The 22,207-nt window shown below is 36.8% G+C and overlaps 1 protein-coding gene across 1 annotated transcript; it reads left to right on the forward strand.

Annotated features, from left to right (window-relative positions):
- Positions 1-15,620: 15,620 nt before the first annotated feature.
- On the forward strand, positions 15,621-17,980 carry LOC121323960 (alveolar macrophage chemotactic factor-like). The gene is made up of 4 exons (XM_041265308.1): positions 15,621-15,716; positions 16,294-16,414; positions 17,025-17,108; positions 17,725-17,980. Exons 1-4 carry the CDS (start codon positions 15,638-15,640, stop codon positions 17,753-17,755), a joined length of 315 nt encoding a protein of 104 aa, XP_041121242.1. The 5' UTR covers positions 15,621-15,637; the 3' UTR covers positions 17,756-17,980.
- The last annotated feature ends 4,227 nt before the right edge of the window (positions 17,981-22,207 follow it).

The following is a 22,207-nucleotide window of genomic DNA, read 5'->3' on the forward strand; positions in this document are numbered from 1 at the left end:
ATCTGGTATAAATCTTTTTCAGCTTGTATGATATATAAAGGCAGTACGAACAGATAGAGAAATAAGACAATACCCCTGGGATCTCTGCCCAGGTTTATGTAATAAAGAGATTTATCACTCTGTAAGAATCCTTAAAGTGGCTGGTGGCTTAATAACATATCAGCTGCAAATATATAGTTAGGGTTGAGTAAGCACTTTAATATTAAACCTCAATTTTGTACTTTAATAATTTGACCCTGTTCGATAGATTTGCATGAAATATTGCATGTGTGGTCTCAGGGGTTAGATCTCTTAGTTGGGCCATTTAGTTCCGCTCGGATGTGAAATAATGTAAAAAATCCCAACGGCTTAATTTTGGTCTAAAATCTTCAGGATACAAAAGCGACTGGCCCAGAATAGTGCCTTTCTCTGTTTTGGTGAAATAAATATGAATCCGTTCTAAGTTATAAGGATTTGAAATGTGGGGTTGGTCTGAGCGTGCACAGCACAGCTCTTCAGGAAAGAAGAATTGGACTTTGCAAAAAAAGATTCTTTGCCGTGAGGGTCCAATCTTCTTTTTTAGAAAAGTTATTTGTTCGTGAGGTGGATGCTTTTTTTTTCTCAAAAACACACCTGAAAATCATATTTTTTTTACTAAACCAGGACATGTCTCTATATAATTGGGACTCTGTAAAACTGACATGCATGTATGACAGAGATCGAATGACGCTTCGTGTTAGATCTCCCAACCTAAGTAAAGGGAGCAGAGTACCCTGGAATAAAAGGCATGACACTTTATTCCCATGGGTAGGTGTAAGTCGGCTGGCTAGAAAAAGGGCGGAGCTACGGTACCCAAACTCAATGACCCTGATGGTAAACGGCCTGGCATACGTGGATTGGAGAAGGGTATAAAATAGAGGCGTAGCAAAGTAATCTGTTCCTTTGTAAATGGTCGCATTTTACCTTGAAGGAATATCGTGTAATATGAAAACCGTGTTTGTCTTGTGTTTGCTAATGTCAGCTGTAACTGTTGTTTGCCTCACTAGACTAAAGTAACACGATCCGGAGCTGTAGCGCAAGCCAGCATCAACCTGGACATCACTTTCACCCCAGCATTTCACGAAGAAATGTAAATTGCACCACTAGCACGTAATATCCCTTCACTGTGTTGTGTTTGTGTTTTGTGTTGGCGTGTGTAAAATCTGGACTTTTGGTTGCGGGTCAAACCCGGGGATTACAATTATGAGTGACACACGCCGCTGCATCACTCCAACATTTATTATTTACTGGTGTTTGCCTTCGGGCTTTGGACATTGTCTTTAATTAATAAAACACCCTCGCACCAGAAAGCAATTGTATGCATGATTAATCTGCTTTGCACTGCACTCACCTGTATCACCACTTTTCCACAGCATGTTATACATGTCACTGTTACTGAAATGGTTGATTTGGAATAAAATAACTTAGAGAGGGTTGGAATGTTGTACTGACAGTACTGACAGTGGCAGTATTTTCTGATCTATAATTCTCTTTGGTTTAGAGATCATCATTTTTAAGTTTTTGTATTTCCAAGAACCGGGTGCAGTATATAAAAACTCACATATTTACCCAGATTACATTTTAAGAAGCTGTAACCACATGTGAACACACTGTATCTAAAACAGGTTAGAATCTAAACACAATTTCAAGTGTTCATAGCAGTCCATTTTTTTTACCTTCAGCAAAGAACCACATATTATACTAGTCTTTCCATTTTCATAACATATTATTCAATGTAGGTTTTACTGAAACCAACACCAGCTAAATTAGTCTTTAGAGAATGGAAAACATATGCGTCATATAATGCAGAAATAAGGGGAATCTCAGTGAGAAGAAGTGTTAACCACTAGGTGAAAAACTATTTTAGCAACTGTTCTATAAATAATAACAGTACAAGTATATTCAAAATATGCTGGAACTTCTTTGTTAAATGTATTTTGTATTAGATTAATAAAATCATTACGCAAAATGAATTCCACACTGCACCAAAGGAGTTGTGACAAAGATTCTAAACTGAATTCTCTTATCTCTTGTATCCCCCCCCCACAAATTTTGTGTGTTGAATATGTTTTTTTTGGTTCTTTGCTTGTGTTGTAAATTATCTGGGACAGCCACATAATCCAAAACACATTCAAACCTGTTGGTACTTCTTGTTCCAAATAACTTCCTGTACTAAAGATTAAATTCCCTCTACTAGGCCAGTTGCATCAAGATTGTGACCTATAGTACAGGAAGTGATTGCAGCAGGTTATTTTTTTTTATCGATAGCATTGTATCATGAAATGTGTTGTGGTGACTAAATATCTTGCTGTGACTGACTAGATAACATAACCCTGTTAATAGTAATACATATGACCCCATATAAAAGCTTCCCATTGTAAATTTGCAGCTTTCCTATGCTCTTCCCACGGTTATACTACACATTTAGCATACTTCCCGTGAATGGCTATATTTAAAATAGGCTTTACCATTCCTCTCTGGGATTTACAAATCTTTATTACACTTTGCTATGATTTAACCATGGGACATTTTTATAAGGGGCTTCTCAGAAGTGCTTATAGTTATTCTTAACCCGGCAGAATGATTGGAAGGATATTTTCCAGAAAAGTTTGGTTTCACGTATAATGAACAAGAGGTCCCGTCAGGGTTAAATGGTTAAAGACCCCTCCCAGCCATTGGTCATTCATTTGTAAGCAAGTGAGTAAAACAGGAAACATTGTTTTTGGTAAGCCAGGCTATTTAGCAGTGAACAGTCACATCAAACACAGCTGAAGAAATAATGGTCGATATCTACTGTACTAAACATTTAGTATAAAAGAACAAACTGATAATTTTAACAAGAAATAACTAAAGTACAGTGCTCCCACTATTTCATGCAACAGGATAGGCGGCTCCCATTTACTCCCTATAATGCCATTGATCTAGCACTTGCATTCGTGTTATAATATGGAACACAAATTGCACTGTGTCTTACCCATGGCTCCAGACTACACTATACCATTGTGACTTGTCAACTCCGTCTATTCCCATGCTATAGTTTAGAAATAGGGATTTTAGAACCTGGAGTCGGTCTATACCAGGTTCCCATGTTATAGTTGAGAAGCAGGAAAAGTCACAATGTCACATTATTAATGGCAGACTGGGATTGTATAATTCAATAATAAACCCTACTGCAGAAGGGACTTTAATAAGGGGGAGTTGTTTCTTTATGCAAATCATATAGTATTGGTTTATATACTGATATAGAACTGCGTCGGACATTGTTATTGTATTCATGCAATAAACAACATGTAAAGATTTAAGAGACTATGCAATTCAAAAATAAACAGTATAAGCTTCGAGTTGCCATGGGTCTTGTAAAATTCCGTTGCTGTGCATCATTTTATGTTATGAAATTTCCCCCTTGCCTGTATGAACATCACTTCAGCCACATCTATAAATACTGTGCAACCAATCAACTGACATGTCTGCCATTTGCCCCAGGAGATGACTCTCAAAAGGAAGTGGGTGGTGTTGAGGCTTGAAGATGATCTGTAGAGCGTGGCTCTCGTGATGATAGCACTTTGCACTGTAGCATCTGCAAACAGTAACCTTGTCGACTGACTGCTTTTTTTTCTTCACTTGTAGGCATGCAATGTCTCTCTCTCTCTCTCTCTCTCTCTCTCTCTCTCTCTCTCTCTCTCTCTCTCTCTCTCTCTCTCTATATATATATATATATATATATATATATATATATATATATATATATATATATATACAGATATGTCAGAGAACACAAATAAGTACATATATTATTTCTTCATTGCCCTTGTTGCCAAGGTAATATAGTGCTTCTAATATATATAATATATAAATATATACATTCTCTTCCATCATGACTGTGCAGATACAAAACGTTAGCACATAATGAAAAACATCAATCTAACAAGAACAGGCAAAACTTGATTCATTAATATAACTTGCCAGACCATGGTTCATAAGAACATAAGAATATTTACAACATGAGGCCATTTAGCCCATCCATACACGTATGGTTCCTAGCAGCTGATTCATCTCAAAGCCTTTTCAAATCAGGTGTAGTAGATCTCAGTGATTAAGCATTAAAGACATGGCTAGCTAACCCAATGCCTCCTACCCTCTGTCCTACGTCAGTCTCCACTTCAGTTCCAGCTGTTCTCTGGTCCTCTAGAGGTGGATAAAATAAGTGTGTCATTACTTGACTACATTGTCAAATAAATGTAGTCAAGTTCGGCTATTGTTGTCTTCAGTTTATTAAGAAGTTTTTTTTTTGTTTTTTTTTAGTAGTCAGCAATTATTTTTTTGTATTTTCTCCCAATTTGGAATATCCAATTATTTTTAGGCTCAGCTCACCGCTACCACACGCTGTCCTCCAAGTCATGTGCCGTCAGCCGACCACTTCTTTTCACACTGCAGATTCACCATGCTGCCATCACAGAGCTACAGTGTCGGAAGACAACGCAGCGCCTGGCCTGACTACAGGGGTCGCTGGTGCGTGGTGAGACTAGGACACCCTGACTAGGGATCGGCAAGGTGTCTGTGGTAAAAAGTTTGAGGTCCGTGGTAATTTATTTAAAAAAAGTACGATTTACAATCTCTGTTGAAAAAAAGACATGATTTACCTATGTACATATTGCAATTGAGATGCGAACATGCTCGATTTGGCCTCTGCTTCTCCCCATAAACTGACAATGACGATATTCTACCATAACTATGGTTACTGCAGAATCTTAATGACACTGAACCGCCTACTGAAGCCTTGTTATACAATCCGATTAAGCGTTAGTTACGTTCACGTTGTGCACTGTTTTCTTTTTCTTAACATTGAAAAAAACATGGTGTCGAAATTTAAAAAAAGATAGTTCAATCCAGCTTGGGAAAGAGAATATTTCATTTTTGAAAGACCCACAGATTATTTTATGGAGTGCGCAAGATGTGGCCAAGTAATGAAACAACTCAAGTCAACAGTAGCTCGCAACCATGCTGAAAAATGGTGCAAAAAAATATCTAAGACTTCAAACATGTCGAGTGTAGAGAAGGATAGATTCATCAAGCAGGCCAAAGCCAACAGAGGAAGCCAGATAAAGTCAATGACCGACTTTGTGAATCGCAATCTCAAAGATGCGCAGAATGATCTTTGCCTTGCCTACAGTTTAGCAAAAGCCAAACTGATATTTACAGCAGGCATCGTTTTCAAAGAAATGGCTGAAAAAAATGACCCACTCTGCTCTTTTTCAAAGACTGCATTGCCGTGCAAAAACTGTGTCAAGAAACACCGAGGATTTAGGTGGCTATCTTTACAATGAAACTGTTCAAGCAGCAGTAGATGCACTGTTTGTAAACTTAATGTGCGACGAGAGCACTGACCACAGTGACAAGAGTCAAATAATAATTTATCATCGTTTTGTGAATGTTGACGCAGGTGAAATTCGCTCTGAGTTTTTGAGCTTAATTGAAATAACCGAGCATTGTAATGCACAAAATCTGAGTGACGCCATCGTTGGTTGTTTGGAAAATGACTGAAACAAGTACCCTGTAGAGAAAATTGTGGGATTTACATCGGACGGGGCATTTGTAATGCTAGCCCAACGTGAAAGTGTTTCAAGGCAATTGAAAGATCGCTGTGGTGATTTATTTGTCCAGAACTGTATGACTCATCGCCAAGTCTTAATTGCTAAAGACACTGAATCAGTCACACCTGACTTTGTGGAAGACACGATCAAAGTGACACTGAGACATTCCAGTGGGGCTGCAAGAAAAAAGGAGTTTAGACAGATCTGTGAGCTGAATGAAGAGGAATACTCAAACCTGGTTAACTACAAAAAAATTTGCTGGTTAAGTTTGGCTGCCTGCGTTGAGAGGTTTGAGTTACTGCGGGATTCTCTAGTGCAATACTTTGAGAGAGAGACATTTGGGAATGGGTCACCAAGTTATAGAATATGTTATCAGAATATCCATGAATGCTACAATCTCCTAAATTCATTCTATATCTAAGTTGCTTGAATTGGGTTTTGCCACTTCTCATATCAATGAATCTAGCACTGCAGAAAGAGAACTCAAATCTATACAACGCATACTGTTCTCTTGAGAAATACTGCAAGGTAATTTTGAAGCCATTTAAGAGTCTTCAAATGAGGATTCTACACGGGAATCTTTCTAAGCGACCTGTCTATCTCTAGTGCCAAGGTGTCACAAAGACGGCTGTAGTGGGGACGTCAGACCAGAAGAAACACACAGTACTGCCAGAGGAAATGATAAATGGATGCGCTTCTGCACAATTTATTCTTTCCAGAAAATAAAACAGTTGTACAAAAACACTGACACCAAAACAGGACATGGCACTTGCGGCCAAAATAAATAGACAAATAAAACGAGTAGACACTGACAAAACAGGGAGGATGAACGCTACACAAAACAAGTACTCATAGCAATTGATACACTTTACGTTTCTCCTCTCTCTCGCTCCCGTTCTCCACTCACCGAACACACAACCCAGAGTGGGTGAAAACATGCAGCTTTTATGCAGCTGTACTGTGACTCAATTGCTAATCAATCATTCAATTGGAGTCGCGGTACAACTGCACGTGACTTAATAAAGTGCAATTCCCTGTGCTCACATAATATTACATTTTACTTGCATGTGAAGTGCTGTGCGATCTTCGTGCCTAAATACAAATACATTTTAAAAACTCATGTTACACAGACCAGTTTATATCCCGTGTATCAATGACTATACACCACCATTAACACACAACACAAAATACACACAGGGGCGGGCACTTTGCCACACAAGGTCACAGAGATACTGAGGAAGTGTGAGGAGCAGCACTACTTGCCAGAAACGGAGATTGCTAAGGTAAAAGCAACGGTCATTGAATATGCAAAAAAACTTGAACAGGCATTCAAGTCCAGGTTTCCTGAAAAAGAGCTTGTGAAATGCATGCTTTATTTGGATCCCTGCAACCAAAAGCCACCAGTCTCAGAAATTCAAAAACTTGCTGCAAGATTTATAAAGCACATTAACTCCACCAAAGTTGAAATGCAATATACATTTGTCACAAAGACTGCCGAAGTGGGCGGCGTCAGAACCAGGAAGGAATGAACACAACAGACAGGATGGATGACATGAAATGATGATGATGCATGCTGGCGCCGGTTTATTGAAAAATAACAGTTTAAACAAACAGAAACAGGACACGGCACTCCACGCCAAAATAAAGAGACAAACAAAAACGGACTAACACTTAACAAAACGGTGAGCAGATCGACAGACTATCAAAACACAGTGAGCAGATAAATAAACAAGTATCGTGCTGGTCCCACCAGCACGCAATAGCAATTGATATTTTAACTCTCCTACTCTCTCTCTCTTTCTCAACTCACCGAACACCCAACCGCGAGTGGGTGAAAACATGTTGTTTTTATGCAGCTGTACCAAGACTTGATTGCTAATCAGTCATTCAATTGGAGTCTCGGTACAACTGCAAGTGAATTAATAAAGTGCAATTCCCCGTGCTCACATATTATTACATTTTACCTGCACGTGAAGTGCTGTGCAATCCTCGTGCCTAAATACAAATATACATTTTAAACACTCGTGTTACACAGACCCGTTTATACCCCGTGTACCAATAACTATACACCAACACTTAACACACCACACGCAACATATGACAGAAAATACACACAGGGGCGGGCACTTTGTCACAACATTGTACTGCGAGGATGAGGCTGTGAAGACACTTTTCAACTTTTTGTTAATTTATGTTTTTCAACTAAATTACCAAATGATGGTGTATTTTGTTTAAGTAGTGAGGATGAATACAGTGAACTAGCAAGGCTGTCACTTCTTTTACTGACACTGAGCCCTGACACCTGTTGCTGCGAACGAGGCTTCAGCCACATGAACTCAATTAAAACATCCACAAGGGATCGCCTTGAGAATTGTCGTGTTGATGCATGTCTACCTATTGCAACTGCAAAAAGCACAAAGGACTTCGATGTAGCTGCGGCGGCAAGGTATATTCAAAAACACGAATTGAGTTGAATTTATTATTATTATTATTATTATTATTATTATGCCTAGATAACTACTGTAGCAATATACAGTTGTGCTGCTCTTCATTGATACTCGTGTGCTTAGCTCCTCTATATATATGGGAGAATGTGCTTTAAATCGGACTGTGCTCTGTTGTTTGCTATACACCCACCATATCCGTCACTGCGTCCGGTAATTTTGTTAAGTGTCCGTCGCTCAACTTGGTGGTGCCGACCCCTGACCCTGACTGACCTAAGCCCTCCACCCCCTGGGTCGGCACTCTGCTAATTGTGCACCGCCCCCTGGGATCTCCTGTACACGGTCGAGAATGGAATAGCCTAGACTCGAATCGACGACATCCAGGCTATAGGGCATTCCTTCACTCCATGCGGAGCACCTTTAATGGATTTGCCACTCGGGATCCCACTATTTCTTTGATTTTTATTCAGAGTTTGAGTGTTTAAAGTCATGGAAGGATGGTAACTTCCCCAAACGATTCGACAGTCACACTATCTCAAACTCCAGGAATATCATTTTACGTGAAATTAACTCTTTTTTTTATCATTTAGAGCAGCAAATATGATTTTATTGAGACTTTTAATGTTTTTTGAAATATGAAGCAGTGGCAGCTTTTAAAATGTCATAGTTACTTTTTCTATGATACGATCAGAGAGAATCACAGCTGTGTACCAAGCATGAAGCCAGTATCAAAAAGTGTTGGGTCATTATCATCTAGAAAGGTAAAAGTCACACATTATGGCAGCCATCTTAGTTCATGGTCTATACTCTCAAAATACAAAGTTGCTAGGTGAAATGGTTGATGAGCTATTAAGAGAATGCTGAATTTTTATGTCACCAGAAAACTTAAAATGCCCTGCTCCAATGAGAAAAAAAAAAAAAAAAAAACACTATACAGTAGTTTTGAGTAAAATATAGTTTTTTGTGTTTCAGATATTTCTTCCATTAGCTGGTGCTGACAGAAATCATAAATGTGACAATGTGGAAATCAAGTACTTGTCTTTATCTTTTTAATCTAGCTGTGGCTTAACCAAAAAGCCACAGCTGAATTTACTATGCCAGTAAACACATTAATAGAAATATGCAGAACATTATTTAAAGAATGTATTTTCAAAGGCTGTGTTTTTTAATAAAGTCAAGTTTAATTTTCCAAAGGCTGTTCTGGACTAAAGATGGTTTTGTTAACACAGTAAAGAACAGCTTAGTGAATATTAAACTTTTATAAAAACAAAACTGTTTGAAAAAACATTGCTAACCACTCATAAGTTAAAGCTTTGTGAATAGAGCACATTGTGTGTTTTTTATGATGAATCTTTGTTACTTCTGTTAGTAAAAAGATACTGGAGTAATAGATCATTACGTCTATGTGGGGTCCATTTTATCTTTGTATTTTTTAAATAAAAGTGCTTCTGTATGTCTATGCTGCAGTTCTTTCTAATTTGTAAATGCAGTGCAGCAACAGTAAGCATTTCTATTGATGTTGGTATTAGTAATGAATGCAGATGAAAGCTGAGGAAGGAAATGACTGCATATTTACTCAGTTGTGTTGCTGTGTTGTGATGGAGATCTAAAGCTTGAGCTGATTCTGTACCAACAAACTCAGATCAGCTCAGCCATCCTAGATTAAAACTCAAGCTTAACAAGAGTTTTACTGAAGGATTTTACACACAGAGTGCAATTCAATTTATTGTTTTCCCTGAAATTAAAACTATAAACTATAAAATGAACTTTTTTATTGTGATATAATCTGCATGACTAGTATACTCAGTTACTTGTTGTAACACATGTCTTTGCAATATTTAGTCAAAACTGAGCATAAAGGTTTCCAATATATTTCTCTCATTTGCATCAATCAGTTCAGGACAAAACCCCAAGACACAGAATTTCAGAATAGTGATATTTGCATTGATGATTATGGAGTAATCATGATTATGTGATTATATTATTATATGGGTCCAAAGAGCAGACTGAAGATAAGGATTAGGATACAAATCTCAAGGAATTGTGGTGAACAATATGTATTCAGTATTATAACAACAAATTTAAATTTCCAGTGTTTTTCGGCTATACATCAGTTTCATTTTTCTGGTATCTATCTATGTATTTGCATGCTTTTCTTGGAAAGAAACATTTGTGCCACACTTCAGCTAATTAATGTGCAATGTCTTTAATGAACACACTCTTTAGCCAAAAACTGAATTGTGGTTTGAACACCAAATTGAAATGTAACTGTTTATTATTTTAGTATTGGGCTCAGTTTGAAATAGTTCATGCAGCTTTAAATCCTGAAATATTTAATACAATATAGCACTTTTTTGGTGTCTTTAACAACAGTCCTGTCTCATTTTGCATAAGACAGTACAAGATAAAGAATTACCAAATTAACATCCTGTCCCGACTTAATACACTCACTCATTACCTGGAAAACCCATGAAGTGTGCTATAGGAAACTTATCTAAGAGGTGCTAACCACACTGCCTAACAGTGGCTGACAATATCAGCAGAAGGCAGCACGTGAAGGCTGTTCTGCAGCTCTTTATACAAGAGCAAACTACTGATGTACCGTAGTACTGATGAAGATGAAGTGAACTTACGGAACACTCAGGAGGACCAGAGTTTCCATTGCCATACTCATACACTGGTAGAGCTGGAGGGAAACTTCTTTATTTTTTTTTTTTTGCTGTGAACTATGATTTTCACATACTATGCTATGATCCCCTGTTAAAAGTTATATTTATTCTACTTTATTCTTCTGTATTGTACATGATTTAATTTTATTTCTTCTAAAACTACAAATTGTAGGTCATTCATGCTATGTTCATTTTGTGGAACTATTGGTTCACAGCCTTAAGGCAATGTACTATACAAATAAATGCCTTTTAAAAATAAGCAGACTCTGCTTGACTGAGTAAAGGTGGTAGGGAATGCCAAAAGCTTGGAGCGAGGTAAGAAAATGGCCTTTACCCTCGATGCACATTTTAAACATTGAAAGCCGCAAAACACAGGCATTTTGTGAGCGTAGTGTATGGCTAAGGATGTACAGAGATAACATTTCCATAAAATATAATGGAGCAAGACCATCTAATACTCTGTAGATTAAGATTAGGATTTTAAAGCCAACTCTAAATCGCGAAGGAGACCAGAATGATCCACAGTATTAAAAGCAGAGCAAGTCAGAGGCTGTCAGATCCTACAGAACAAGAACTGAAGATGATCCAGAGTCAGAGGCTGTCAGATCTAACACAACAAGAACTGAAGGTGATGCTGAGTCAGAGGTTGTCAGAACTGATGAGGGCTGTTTCAGTAGTATGTGCTAAAACCTGACTGGAATGTTTCATGCAGTATACCCTCATCAAGACTAGTTCAGTCAGGTTCTGGAGAGAGATTGAATTAAATAACCAGTTTAAGATCAGGTGGGTGGGAAAGCATTCTTAAATAAAGAGCATAATCAGGATTGAAGTAATTATATTTATAAATCATTGACATTATATACAGTCACAGACAAAAGTATTTGGGCAGGTGAAAAAAAAGAAAATCCACAAAAAGTGATTTCTATACTTTCTAATTGTTCTATTGAAAGATACAAATTAAAGTAGAGATTCCACTTTATAATAAAACAACAAACTATTACACAACATGCATAAAATCAACTTTGGTTTCCTTTTTGTAACAGCAGCCTTCAATGGAATTCAAGTCTGGGGACTGGGATGGCCAATCCATAACAGTAATCTTTTTTCAGAAATTCCTTTGTAGACTTCGCAGAATGCTTACAGTCATCCTGCTGAAATACAAACTTCCGTCCAATAAGCCTTTTAGCACTGGGTAGTTTGTCATTCCTGAATGTAGGAAGCAGAAAATGGCAAAATAATAGTAATCTGTAATTACTTTAAGAAATGAAGGTCAATCTTTAAGACAAATCGCAAGAACTTTGCAAGTGTCTGTAACTGCTGTGGCCAAAACCATCAAACGATTTGAAGAAACTGGCACTCATAAGGACCGAACAAGGTCAGGCAGGCCAAGGGTGACCTCAGAATCAGAGATCAAGTTCATTCAAGTCACAAGTCTGCGAAACCGGTGATTAACTGCCCCTGAAATACAAGCTCAGCTAAATGCTACTAGAAGTACAGATGTTTCAACATCAACTGTTCAGAGGAGATTGCGTGAAGCTGGCCTAACTGGAAGAATTGCTGCAAAGAAACCATTGTTAAGAGTGCAGAATAAGAGGAAGAGACTTGCCTGGGCCAAAAAACACAGAAACTGGACGTTTGAAGAGTGGAAGTCGGTCTTATGGACCGATGAGTCAAAATTTGGAATATTTGCGTCCAACCGCCAAGTATTTGTAAGACGCAGAGAGGTGAGAGCATGAGTTCTGCATGTGTGGTTCCCACTGTCAAGCATGGAGGAGGCAATGTCATGGTCTGGGGTTGCTTTGCTGGTGACAGAGTTGGTGATCTTTACCAAGTCCATGGCAAGCTCAACCAGCATGGCTATCATAGCATACTTCAGAGGCATGCCATTCCATCAGGATTACAGCTAGTTGGGCAGTCCTTCATTCTTCAGTAAGATAATGACCAGAAACACACCTCAAAGTTGTGCAAGAACTATCTGGCGAAGAAGGAAAGTGAAGAACAACTCAATCTAATGACCTGGCCTGCCCAGTCTCCAGATGTCAATCCCACAAAACTTGTATGGGACGAACTGGACAGAAGAGTCAAAGAAAAGCTATCCACAAGTGCCCTACATCTCTGGGAATTGCTGCAGAAGAGCTGGGAAGACATGTCAGGTGATTTCCTGCTGAAACTTGTTAACTGAATGCCTTGTGTTTGTGAGGCTGTTATTAAGGCAAAGGGTGGCTATTTTGAGGAATCCAAGATTAAGAGACAATTTTCAATTTTCTTGAACATTGCTTTAATACTCCTTATGTTTTGTATATTGAAATGTGTTTTCATTTTCAAGTATATGAATCCTCAGAGTTGGGGAACATTGTCAGAGCAGAAGGAAGCAAGTTTTCTTCCAGGACAACCTTGTACTTGGCTTGATTCATACCAAAGCTGCCCGATTCCAGCCTTGCTGAAGCACCCCAGATCATCACTGATCCTCCACCACATTTCACAGTGGGTGCGAGACACTGTGGCTTGTAGGCCTCTCCAGGTCCCCTTCTAACCATTAGACGACCAGGTGTTGGGCAAAGCTGAAAACTGGACTCATCTGGGGATGCGTCAGCAAGGCTGGAATTGGGCAGATTTGCCTTTGTGGAAGGGCGCATGAATCAAGCCAAGTACAAGGTTGTTCTGGAAGAAAACTTGCTTCCTTCTGCTCTGACAATGTTCCCCAACTCTGAGGATTGGTTTTTCCAGCAGGACAATGCTCCATGCCACACAGCCAGGTCAAATCAAGGTGTGGATGGAGGACCACCAGGTCAAGACCCTGTCATGGCCAGCCCAATCTCCAGACTTGAACCCCACTGAATACCTCTGGAATGTGATCAAGAGGAAGATGGATGGTCACAAGCCATCAAACAAAGCCAAGCTGCTTGAATTTTTGCGCCAGGAGTGGCATAAAGTCACCCAACATCAATGTGAAAGACTGGTGGAGAGCATGCCAAGACACATGAAAGCTGTGCTTGAAAATCAGGGTTATTCCACCAAATATTGATTTCTGAACTCTTCCTAAGTTAAAACATTAGTATTGTGTTGTTTAAAAATGAATATGAACTTATTTTCTTTGCATTATTCGAGGTCTGACAACACTGCATCTTTTTTGTTATTTTGACCAGTTGTCATTTTCTGCAAATAAACGCTCTAAATGACAATATTTTTATTTGAAATTTGGGAGAAATGTTGTCAGTAGTTTATAGAATAAAACAAAAATGTTCATTTTACCCAAACACATACCTATAAATAGTAAAACCAGAGAAACTGATAATTTTGCAGTGGTCTCTTAATTTTTTCAAGAGCTGTATGTATGTGTGTGTGTGTGTGTGTGTGTGTGTGTGTATTTTAAATTTTATTTTATTTTTTAAACATTACAGTCATGGGGAGTAATTGTGTATTGTTAAATAATAACAGAGTCAGCAGTTCAATTCCTGACCATGGAGAAAGTTAAATAAAAAATAAAATAATACACAAATAGAAAAGCGTTACAAAATGTATTGATACTTTGTAACCTATTCACACCCAGATTATTAAGTACTGTATCAAAAATAACAAGAAATCTTGAGAATCTTTAAAGGAGTTGACCTTTTACATTAAGTGCAGTACAGAAACCAGGACCAGAGGGTGTAGTTGGAATGAAGTGGAGATAGACTGAGGATTTAGAGATCAATCAGCTGCTCAGAACAACAAGCTTAGATGGGTGATGGTAAACTTTCTAATGTTCTCGTTTCGGCTGCCTCTTGTTCTGCTTCTTCTGACAGAGTTCTTGTAATTGCTAAAGGAATTTCCTACCAGCACCTACATACAGCAAGTATGTGGACAACTAAAATGACATCTAAAACCATGCAATTTTTACAGGCGCTTATTGTTCATATCAATAGCATTAGCAACACTGATACTAATTTAACCAACGAATGAGTGTTATATAAAACCAAATAAAAAATATATATCAAAACAACCAGCAGTACATATTGCATGAAATAAGATTTTGAAAGAAATATTCATGGAATGCTTCATTAAGGTCCATTCAATCCAAGCAGCCTTTATTTGGTGCACCCCTCTGCTGAAGAGCGTTCTGGTCTGGTTTAACAGACTTTGATTAGCACCAATCTTGGTCTAACATTAGGTAGATCTGTGGTATTCAGTTTTATGACAATTGGATTTCTTCTGAAGAAAATGGTGAAGATGTGTCACTTGCTTGACAGTGGCTTTGATGCTTTTAAACCAGATGCTGTGTGAGAGATGAGGTTTATGATAATTCATAAAAGGCTGATTATCTCAATAAATTGCAAGTAAACTGCTTCCATAGCTGTTGATAGGGTTGCTTTGACTTTTAGATGTGATGCATCTACAGTTATTTTTTAAATCCTTAATAATGAAATAAAATGCTGATTGTTAATAATGTTGAATTAATGCACCTGTGACAGCCCATCGGCCATTTCTGTTTAAATCTTCTTTGAAAATGTTATTAAATTTGAATCTTCATGTTTTAACCTACCTGTGGGTATTGTATGATAATCATCTAGGGGACTGTTTCTATCATTTTAAGTTCTGGCACCCACCCACCATTTGTTTACTTAAATATATAGCTTTTAGCTGAAGTTCAAATACATTGTTTTAATTGCATTTGCTAAGTGGAATGAAAATAAAAGTCCCCCCCCCTCAGTGTAGGATTCACACATTAACCACACTAAGCCAAGTTATATGATTAATTACTTTTACCCACTTAGGTGTTAAACTTCCACTGGGGGACGTTTGCACTGTACCCGATCTTTCATTCCATTACAGACAGAAACACAATGCAATGCCACCAGCAGCTCTGTGGTCAGCACCTTGTATTTAAACCTGCTCTGCAGACTGCAAGCCCAAACTCACTTTCACATAGAAGGAAATGACACAACAAAGAGCAATGGTCTGCAGAGCGATGATTCTTGCACTGCTCACAGTATGCATAGCGTCTGCAGTAGATGGTAAGCACTGATTACTCTTCTTCTTTCTCATAGCGCTATTTACAAGCAGGTAGGTTATTCTGATAGAAAATGCATTCAATGCAAGAAATTGAGAAGTGTAACCCTTTTTAATTAAAGAATGCATGCAGACAGGTTTTTGTGATTCTAAGTGTAAACTGCTTGGAGAGGTCATACATGTATGAGACTTCAATTTTATGCCTGTTTATATAAACGTAGTTCTTAGATGAAGATACTTTCAAGTAAGTAACAGTTTCACAAGACTGGTTTAATGCCTTCAAATGGCAAGACAGAGTGAGTCAATCTATGCTATTTTGAACAACCAAGGCAATCGCATGTGTTGAATACTGTCAAGGTTTCTTTTTTTTCACCTTAGAAATATTGCCAGACTGCGTGTAAAGTGTGATTTGTTGATCATTGACCTGGCTAAAAGCATTTGTCAATAAAGCAGATTTTAAATATTCTCAGCAGGAAAATATTTTTACTGTACCTTCAGAAAAGCTGCTTGGTTTGGCATAACCTTAAATGTATTTCTTCCCAATGACCTGTGCTGATCATTTCTAAATCTTAAAATTCACAGTTTCAGGGCACAGTGGTTCTCGATGTTTGTGCCGCAACACACAGGAAGGTTTTTCTGTCAGACGCATAACCAAAGTTGAAATTATTCCTCGGAGCAGCTCCTGTGACAATATTGAGATCATGTAAGCATGGAAATAGTTCTATTTGTTCATTTAGAATTTGTAGTTTGTTACATACAGGACATTGATGTACAACAGCCCTTTTTTGCACAAGTTATCTCTGAAAACTATACTTATTACTTAAAATAATATACTATATTTATTTATTATATAACAAAACCAAAATCAAACCATTTTTGTGCTAAAACATGTTTTGAAAAGGCAATAAAACCCTGCTATTGGAAATAGTAGCAGTTTTACAGATTTGGATCACAGAGTGGCAAACTTGTGCCCGTAATTCCTTTGTGACAAATTCAGAGAAGCACCCGAGGCTTGGAGTGCGTTTATATGATAGACAGCGTATATAAATGAATGAACTTACATCAGATGGCGATCATTTTAAATTGTCATCTGTATTGAGAGCAGATTTATTTTTTTCCCCTAAAGCCGGCTCTCAATGTTATCAATAAAACTCGTTCCACTAAAAACCAAATCTATGCAGTCTAAAATGCACCCTACATAACACTTTATTTAGCATATTGGAAGTTCCTTATTAACTATAGTAATCCGGTAGATTGTTTGTAAACTGATACACGTGCATGGTAAATGAGGCTTTTACTGTATCTCTCTACAGTGCTACCTTGAAAAATGGGATTCAGGTGTGTTTGAATCCAGAGGCTGCAAGAGTACAGAAAGCTCTCGGCCGATTGATGGAAAGGTACGTTACAGTCGTTGGTTTTTAAGACTCATTCTTGTTATGCACAGTGCTGGGGAGTAATGCATTACATGCATGTAAATCGTTACTATAATAATATAACAATGAGGTAATGGATTACATTTTATTTGAAAAAATATTGTAATTTTTACATAAAAAAGGACTATGGTTAATGCATAAAACCGTTCATCAGTACAAGTCAAGCCATGAACGTGCTTTTCATATCGTGTCAGAGCAGGAAACGAGTTTGATAGCTTGTTATTTAAAGAATGTTTCGAGCTGCTGCCTGACCAAACTGAAAAAAAAAAAAATCTCGTAAAATGTAAACTGTGCATAAGAAGTAAATGTTATAAGCATTATAATGGTTACAAAACTGACACTAAAAATAATTATAGTAGTTTTATGATATGAACAAATAATGTTGTTAGCACAGTATCACTTTTAAGTGATAGTGTTGTTTTATTCTTTCGAAGAATGGTAGAATAGTGATTTCTAATTAACCACAGTTCCTTTAACCTAAGGAGAATGTCAAACTGTTCTTTAAATGTGTAAGTGAAGATCTTTAGAGTATATTGTTTGACCCCTTTTTTGATTATTTTACCTAAATTGTGTTTGACAGGAACAGCTCCAAACCAACTCCAACTATCTGAAAGTCTTCACTGAGATCCCAATGAAGATTCAATGGAAGAGGCGCCCCCCCTTGATTATTCCATACTTACCTTCATTTAAAAAAAAAAAAAAAAAAAAAAAAAAAAAAAGATTTCTAATATATTTAATTAATTGAAGTTAAAAGAACTGAGTAATATATACACACACACACACGTTTGCCTTTGTTGTGTTTTCTCTGGCTGCACTATAGGCCTATATATTGTATGCAAAACTTGCTTATTGCCTTTAAATAAAGTTTTAAAAGTGAACACTGTTAGAGATTGTGTATTTTTCATAATTTATACTGTCCTCTACTGGCCAAATAGTGAAAATTATTATACAATTAAACAATTGATTTGAGAAGAAGACATAGCTTACAGTAGAGACGTTAAATTTGGTTCCTTAGGAATTACACTAGAAGACAAAGACTACTTGTATTATCTAATGGGAGTCAGAGAATTCCATGACTAACCTCTTTTTTGGAAAACCTGAATTACATAGTTAACCTGAGAAACAATCAAATTACTAAAACACACACATGGAATATGGTGTCTAATTGTGGTTAGCACATTACCAAAGGGCCATTGTGGCCCTGAACAGAGTCCAGCAAAGACCAACCACATTAATCCCAGACCTTAAAGGAATTGGCTTTGAAGACAGGCTGAAAGAACTAAATCTATTTAGCCTAGAACAGGGGCTTTCCACCAGCAGTAAGGGTCATAGGAGGTATGCAGGACAACTCAGAAATGATAAACATGGCAATGTAGTTATGATCTTGATTTAGCGGTCTTATACAGTAGTATATGCACAAATATTGTTTAGCAGTTCAAATGTTACAGTCTGACTATAGCTTGGAAATGACCGTCCACCTGTACGCATGTGAGATTTGGATTGAGCCGGTTTGCACTCTGATATTAGGAGCGGCTGTACTTGAGTAACAGCAATAGCTGCTGGTTGAATTTGTTTTTGGTGTTTGACAGAGTACATCCAGATCAAAAATTGATACATTTTTTACTTGCAAAAGAAAACACAAAAAAGTGTCTACAGAAAGTGCAAAGCAAGAAGGTTACACTGAGTTCCTTAGGATAAGTTTTATGTTGGCTTTTATCATTGTTAGTTATTATAGTTTGAGGTTAATGTTTTTGATGTTGTCAGTATTTTAAATGGTACACAATTATGCCAAGATGAAGTAAAACGTAAAGTGATGAACATTTATAGTGCAGACTATTTTGGATTATTTCTAAGAAGTTAATTTAGAACAAAGAAGAATTATAGGGGACATGATTGAAGTCTTTAAAATCTTAAAAGTTGTAGACATAGTTGACCTGAACCAATACTTTAAATGCGGTACACAAACCAGGACATAGCTGGAAATTAAGTGGACAGACTTAGGACAAAGGGAAGAAAGCACTTCACAGTGGTGTGGGCATGGAATGGGCTACCTAGTCATACTGAGACAGAATCACTTCGATCCTTTAAGGACCCAACTTAACCAAATTGTAAGATCAATCAGCTATGAGGAAACGGCCTCCTCTCATTTGTACATGTTCTTATCTTAAATCAGATAGCAAACTGTACAATTAAGGTAAACATTGCACAGGTAGACCATCAAAGAATGTGCTTCTCAGTCATCTTTGAGGTGTTTCAATTCCAGGATGTGGATTCTCTTAAGGGGCTTGAAAACAAAACAAAAAAAAACAAAAAACTAGCTGCCCGTATTAACTGCAGCACATTCAAACAAATCTTTAAATATTTACCAATAGACAGCTTATGATACACCCAATTCCAGTCCAACATGGTAATTTAGAAGCAACATTTATTAAGATTTTCATATGCCACCTTGAAGGAGGAAAATAAAGATCCACTACACAAAGGTTGAAACAGATATATAATTTATTGTTCAACCATAAGTAGGAAAATACATAGGTGTAAAAGAAACAAGCTGACCCTATAAACATAAAACTAGTTTAAATATAATCAAGAAAACTGTTAAGGATAACAGTAGATTTAAAATCCCTTGTTTACCATTAGGACTCTTAAAGTTCCTAATACTTATTTAAAAACAGCTGCCTTTTTTGATGCAACATTCTTTTAAACTGTGCGTTTTGCTGGATTTTTAGGAACGGTAAACAAGAGTTGGTCCAGTGCATTACATAGTAGAACATATGTATTCGTCAGCCAGCTAAAGATATGCAATCCTGATCATTTACACTACTATCAATACTTGCAAACAGAAGATGGCAATTGTAGATTTACACAAAGCTAAGGAATGGAAATTAAAAATCGTTGTTCAGATGTAAATTTCTGCAAAATGGGACTGGATCAGGGCTGTCAACCTCAAAATATCCAAAATGAACAGTTATTGCCAAGTTTTGTACTCAAAAAAATGGAAAGATGATTCTAATTTTGCAAGCAAAACAAGGACTTTAGAAAATGAAAATCACTAAATGTGACCACAACTATGGTTTCTCCAAAAATGTACATAAAGATGCAACAGATTCATGTGTGTAAGTGAGCTACCAAAATAACCTTTTGCACTTTCAGGAATATATACAGCATCTTGGAAAAAGTGTTGTTCCACCCCCTGCTGATTTGTGGTGTTTTGAGGTGGGCCATTCCTTTGTAAATATCTTGGTATCCTTGACTAGATACTATTTTGCTCTTTCATATATGGAAATTACTTTAACGAGCAAGCAGTCACAAAAGAGAAGTGGTACCCAAAATGTTATACATTTTCTATGAATACTGATAGACTAAGGGAGGATAAAGTTGTGTCCCTTCCCCACTCGGACCGCTTCTTTACTTAACATTTTGGTACTCTGAATAGATCATTGTTCCCTCATCAAATGGAGATCAATTAATAAAACATTATGCATTTACCAAGAGATTTATTTTTTACTTTATCCCCCAAAAAATAGTGTTTTACATTGGCAACTGCCAAGACTGGTCAATTTTATTGGTCTAAAATGCAATGGGTCTAAATACCCTGGTGTTCATATGAGGAGGAATATATACCTCCTTGTTATCACTAAAGACAAAAATACAGCAGAATGAGGTCAAGAATAAAAAAAATAAAATAAAAAATGCAAAAGGATGACCACAGTAGATCCAACTCTAATTTGCTATTGTTATTTTCCCGTTACAATTGCAAAATAAATAAATTAAAAAAAAAATAAATCCCACACAGATATTTTGGGTAAACCTACTTTTGTGGGATGTATTGCTTATAAAGCTGATATTTAAGTAATTGTTTTTAAAAAATAAAATAGGGCTACTATTATTTATTAAGGGACACCAAGATAATTAGAAAATGGGAGCTTTAGTGGAATTGTTGGACAGTGAATGCCTCGGCTTCAGTTGCTCGTCATGTTTACAACAGTAAATGAAGAAGCGTTTAGGTTACCACTGCTCTTTAAAAGACAGCTAGTTCATTATCAGCACGACTCTGGATCTGTTTCCAGATGCAATGTAACCACAAAAAAAGTTACTAACATTGACACCACTTGAAGGGCTGCTTCTACTCCAGCATTAACCATGAATGATTGGAAAAACTAAACCCAGTAATTTACACCACTATCTGGGGCTAAAAAGACATGTGAAACAAACTAAAGCAAAGCTAAAGTTACAAGTCTTGAGACTGTTTGGTAAAAATTAAAAACTTATGTTTAAAAAAAAAAAGAAAAAAAAATGGACATAACCCGACTTATGCCCTGCTAATATAAAATGTAACCCTAGTGCTAGCAGCATTAAAAATCTATAATTCAGACTGCTAACATCTTTAAAGAAAAGTCAGAATTTGGGTTCACATTTATATATATAAAAAAGGAAGAAAAGAAAAAACCCACATTACTATTGTATATGATACACATTAACAGCACAATGTTTAAGAAAGGAAACATGAGTAAACACCTTTTATTCACACTTTACAAAAGAAACTACGTACTAATCTACTACAATTCTACCAGCGTTTTAAAGAACTAATTACAAACTGGCGTTTGCACACACACTAAAATTATTTAATATTCTATATATATATATGATATATATATATATATATATATATATATATATATATATATATATAAATATATATATATATATGATATAATATATAGAACATAAAATGACACATACTGTGTAATTGCAGGTCCTAGACAAGGACTTCAGATCAAGATGTTTCTGTAAAAGTTGCTAAAATTCAAATGCAAGTTTAAGCATTTGCAATTTACCTTAAAAATTTGAATAGAAATAGTAAGGATTCATTATCAGGTGTAGACGCACAATTGCTCTACATTGATCTACATTAAGTGCTTGTCAATTGTTCTTCATTCTGTGCAGCAATTCATGGCTGCAATTTGTAATTCATACAAAAAGGGGACCCCCTGTGTCTCCTGGTTTGCATTCCAACTGATCGCTCAATCACTTAACTAGACAAACTGATGATTTGCTTAATT

This window comes from Polyodon spathula, chromosome 12, assembly GCF_017654505.1.
Source record: "Polyodon spathula isolate WHYD16114869_AA chromosome 12, ASM1765450v1, whole genome shotgun sequence".
Lineage (NCBI taxonomy): Eukaryota > Metazoa > Chordata > Actinopteri > Acipenseriformes > Polyodontidae > Polyodon > Polyodon spathula.

What these genes read in the sequence shown, in the direction of transcription:
- LOC121323960 (XM_041265308.1), top strand. Translation starts at nt 15,638, where the DNA reads ATGACACAACAAAGAGCAATGGTCTGCAGAGCGATGATTCTTGCACTG. An exon ending in CATAGCGTCTGCAGTAGATG is followed by an intron (nt 15,717 to 16,293) that starts GTAAGCACTGAT and finishes TAAAATTCACAG; the next exon opens with TTTCAGGGCACAGTGGTTCT. An exon ending in TGTGACAATATTGAGATCAT is followed by an intron (nt 16,415 to 17,024) that starts GTAAGCATGGAA and finishes ATCTCTCTACAG; the next exon opens with TGCTACCTTGAAAAATGGGA.